The 3,962-nt window shown below is 41.8% G+C and overlaps 1 protein-coding gene and 1 long non-coding RNA gene across 12 annotated transcripts in view; one reads left to right on the forward strand and one right to left on the reverse strand.

The window, feature by feature from the left end:
* Window positions 1-1,770: 1,770 nt before the first annotated feature.
* Window positions 1,771-3,962, reverse strand: part of LOC116699528 (transcriptional repressor p66 alpha) — a 22,707-nt gene continuing 20,515 nt past the window's right edge. For 10 of the 11 annotated variants that reach the window (XM_032532175.1, XM_032532177.1, XM_032532176.1 and 7 more), the window contains exons 10-11: window positions 3,621-3,879; window positions 1,771-2,009 (exon numbers count right to left, since the gene is read on the reverse strand). In XM_032532175.1, the coding sequence (XP_032388066.1) occupies window positions 1,870-2,009; window positions 3,621-3,879 (399 nt within the window). In that variant the 3' untranslated portion in view covers window positions 1,771-1,869. The remainder of the gene's footprint in view (window positions 2,010-3,620; window positions 3,880-3,962) is intronic. The other variant, XM_032532178.1, reaches the window with a different exon arrangement.
* LOC116699538 (uncharacterized) overlaps window positions 2,844-3,962 on the forward strand; it is a 19,406-nt gene continuing 18,287 nt past the window's right edge. The window contains exon 1 of the long non-coding RNA XR_004334452.1: window positions 2,844-3,012. This is a non-coding gene — a long non-coding RNA (uncharacterized LOC116699538). The remainder of the gene's footprint in view (window positions 3,013-3,962) is intronic.

The following is a 3,962-nucleotide window of genomic DNA, read 5'->3' on the forward strand; positions in this document are numbered from 1 at the left end:
ATATCAAATAAAGGCTTGAAATATCTCACTTTGCATGTAATGAGTCTATATAGTTTTGCCTTTTAAGTTGAATTACTGAAATGAATGAACTTTTGCACCACGTGCTAATTTTTTGAGTTTCACCTGTATGTGGATGGCCTTAGTGACTACAGGCCAGTAAGCAGTGGGGATTTATATTTGCTAATAATATGTTGGAATTATGTTAAGGCTAGATTTGCAGGACCCCCTAAGGGTTGAAGATCCCTGGTATAGAATAGAATAGAATGCCTTTATTGTCATAACATGTGCAGTACTCGTGCAACGAGATGGAAGCAACCCCTTTCCAGTGTCAACGAGAATATAACATGAAATCAAACCCGAAATATAGATACGTACATGTATAGAGGACTCGGATGCCTGTCACATGGAGGATTTCCTTGTGTTAATCATTTATACTGTTCTCCTTTTTTCCTGTTTCTGTTTTTTACCTCTCTTCCCAACTTTCATCTGATCTGCATTTCATCAATATTTGCAAACTGAAGTTTCCATCTTCCTTATTGCTTGCTTTTTCATTTCATTTTCGACTTTGGACCGACACAACGGAGGAGTCAGTGGCTTTGGACAGACACTGATAACTTCCCTGACACATCACTTCTATCACCACCGCTAGTTCAAATTTGTCACAATGCAATAGTTAATGCCGAGAAATTGATTAATCAAGACTTGATTATGAGAAAAAACACTGGAAAAAGTCATCCCATAAGGTGTTTTTTGTATGCGAAATGTCAAACTAGTGACACATCCACGTACAGTAAATAAAAACAAGTGTTTAAAATGTATAATGTTTTATTATTTCTTCAGGAGCTAGGAAAAAAGTAAACCAAATAAGTTGTAACATGAGTTTGTACAATGAAGTTGAAGCCAGGAAACAGAGAAATGGCGCAATATGAGTGGGACAAGATAACGATACCTTGTGTGTTCCAGGCTCTTGGTGGCTGGGAGATCAGGGCTACGTGTATGTCGCATATTGTGTGAATTATATTAATCTGAGGCAAAAACTCAGGCTCCATCCAGTGTGGCAAACTCTGCTCCTTCAGAGTTTGCATTTTCTCAACAATGACAACTCAATATAATCTTACACTGTCGACATTAATATAAAATAAGCAAATTACAGATGGTAATTACAGATGACTTAAGCAACAGCACCATGCTTCTTCAGCTATGGAGCAAAATGAACAGAGGGGTTAAGGGCTGGCATGCTGTTAAAATGAGGAGAAAAAAAAGCTCTTTGTTTGGGGAAGTCACAATATATTGAATAGAATAAAAAAAAACTAAATAATAATTTACTGTAAATACAAAATAAATTCAAACCTTTCAACCCAGGGGTGATGTACTGAACATTTTACAACTCAGTTAACTTGCTTCTGCTTAAAGTAAATGTGTATTTTGTTGAATGTGAACTCTTGGGTATGACCATTCAAGTTTCAAAAGGTTGGGTCAGTTTGACCTACATCATGGCAGAAAAGGGCTTATGAACCCAGAACACAGTACTGTTTTTTTAAAATTCATAGTACTCAATATGCACACATGACCTCTTTTCAACGTTTTAACGTTTAACCACCCAGTCTGGAGAACAGACGTACCCAGGGGGGAGCCCTTCAAGTAGTAGTTTTTTTTTCCTTTGCCCCGATCAAATCAAAATGGTTTCTGCACGATTACCAAAGAACAGCAAATCTCCAAATAAACAAGAGAAAACAAGAAAACTAAAACAACGATCATATGGAAGGAACAGTCGTCCGGGGGGGTTGCTGTTGACCGTATTATCGGAGCTGAGGAACTTGGAGAAAAGCAACAAAAAAAAAAAAATATAGTACAAGAGTATTATTTGAGTTATTTCCATGTGTTTGCAGTCTGCGAGATCGACGAGCGAGAGGGGATCATGTCCAGCAGGTACTCCCTCTGGCGCGCGTCGACGCCGGCTGACGACTTGTGACCCGTCAGGCTGGGGTTCACGTAGGCCATAGTGACTCCTGGGAGGGGGGGGAACAAAGCAGGGGGTCAAGGTGTGGAGCGAGCTGCATGCTGGGAGTTCAATGCCTTTTGAGTTACAGTCGCAGTTTTTCGATCGCTAAACGACCGTGGTCCCAACTGAAGCCACATGTGCAAAACTCAGTTCACCTCACCTGCAAAACTCACTCCAAGTTCCACAACTCTTCTCAAAACAGGCTCAGTACCAATAAAGAAATCCAAAGTCTTTCATCTTTAAAGTTTGAATAATGTGAATGATTTCACACAAATCAATATTTTCTTTAAAGAAAAGGGCAATTCTTTCACATGAATTTATTTTAATTTATGACCAGTTTTTAAGGTAAAAATGAAGGAATGAAAATCAGCAGTTTGCTTCAATACATGTATTTTGCCAGTAGTAATATATGTAATTTCTGGAAAAAAAGTTACAAACTAAAAAGGTATGTCATAGTAGCAGCCAACACGTTTTCACCATCACATCAACTCGAAATAGAAATGAATGTGGTGTTTCCATTGCTTCCACCTCCATTACTTCCTGAAAGGGCACCGTTTTACTGCAGTAGTGTTTTTCAGATTTTGTGTGTGTTTTGACCTCAGACATCTTACCTGGACGTAGCTGTACCTTGGCTCTTTTACCTGTTCCCGGTTTCTCTCAAACCAGCTGAAAAAGCTCTTTCAGCTGAAATGGCAATCAGCAATTAGGCTGAAATCCATTCTGTTTTGAATGCGGGGTTAGTTAGTTAGTTAGTTAGTTGGTTGGTTTGGACAGCTGTGTGGTGGCATTTGAACAAAGTGCTGTGAATCCAGTGTTGTGGTTAAAGTTATGGGGCGTGCGCCCAGGTAGCTCAGTTGGTAGTGCGGGCGCCCATATATAGAGGTTTACTCCTTGGCGCAGCGGGTCCGGGTTCGACTCTGATCTGCGGCCCTTTGCAGCATGGCATGCCCCCCCCTCTCTCTCTCCCCTTTCATGTCTTCAGCTGTCCTGTCAATTAAAAGGCCTAAAATGTCCCCAAAAAAATCTTAGTCATGGGGTAAGTGTGTAGAGTTTTGAAAACTGTGTTCAAGCACTGAAAAACAAATGAGTGTGGGCCACGTGACCTGCTGCAGTGCAGACTGTGGTTAGAGTTTTGCACATGTGACTCCAGTTGTGCCCACTGTTGTTTAGCAATGGAAAATAAAACTGTAAAAAAAAAAGAAAAGAACAGAAAGCAGCAGTATGATTGGACAAAGCACCTGAATATATAGCCACCCGTGTCCCCACAACACACAGACGTCTACACACAAGGACAAATGACAGAATTTCTTCTCTGAGGTTTGGTAGTGACAACCGGAGAAACTAAACCACCAAACGGAGGGACTAAAGTAGGAAGGTTGAGATCACTGGCAGGGGGAGAAATGGAGAGTGGAATTGCCTTGTCCGAAAACATTTCCTCTTTAACTGTCATTTTGTATCTAGTGTATGAGATCATACTGGAAGGTAACTTTTGTTTAAGAATCCTTAACATGAAAAAAAACAATTTGGATGTAAGATGTTCAAGGATTGCTTTTGGACCAGACAGGAATTTAAAAAAGAGCCTATGTCAGCCGGCAGGCTGGTATTAATGGGAGTCTACCTGTGTTGCTGTTGCTCTGCTTCTTCCATGCAGTGGATGAGGCACTGCCTCCGCTGATACTCCTGCCGCCGGCGGTTCCACTGCTGCTCACCTTTGAACTCTGGACAGAGCGCATGGAACCGTGGGCATTCTTACCTGGCCGGCTGACCAAAGCAGCAGCCGCCACTGCACTCTGCAGCTGGGAGGAGGAGGAGAAGGAGTGGGGGACGCCCCTCACCCCCAATGACGAGACACCATGGGACAGCTGGCCCTGGGAGCTCTGCGGGGAGTACAGGAACAGAGGGGGGGTGTTGGGTTGCAGTTGCATGGAGTGCACAAATGCTTTCCTTTAAAATAAATTAA

The sequence above is a fragment of the Etheostoma spectabile genome, chromosome 12 (assembly GCF_008692095.1).
Source record: "Etheostoma spectabile isolate EspeVRDwgs_2016 chromosome 12, UIUC_Espe_1.0, whole genome shotgun sequence".
NCBI classification, from domain to species: Eukaryota; Metazoa; Chordata; class Actinopteri; order Perciformes; family Percidae; genus Etheostoma; species Etheostoma spectabile.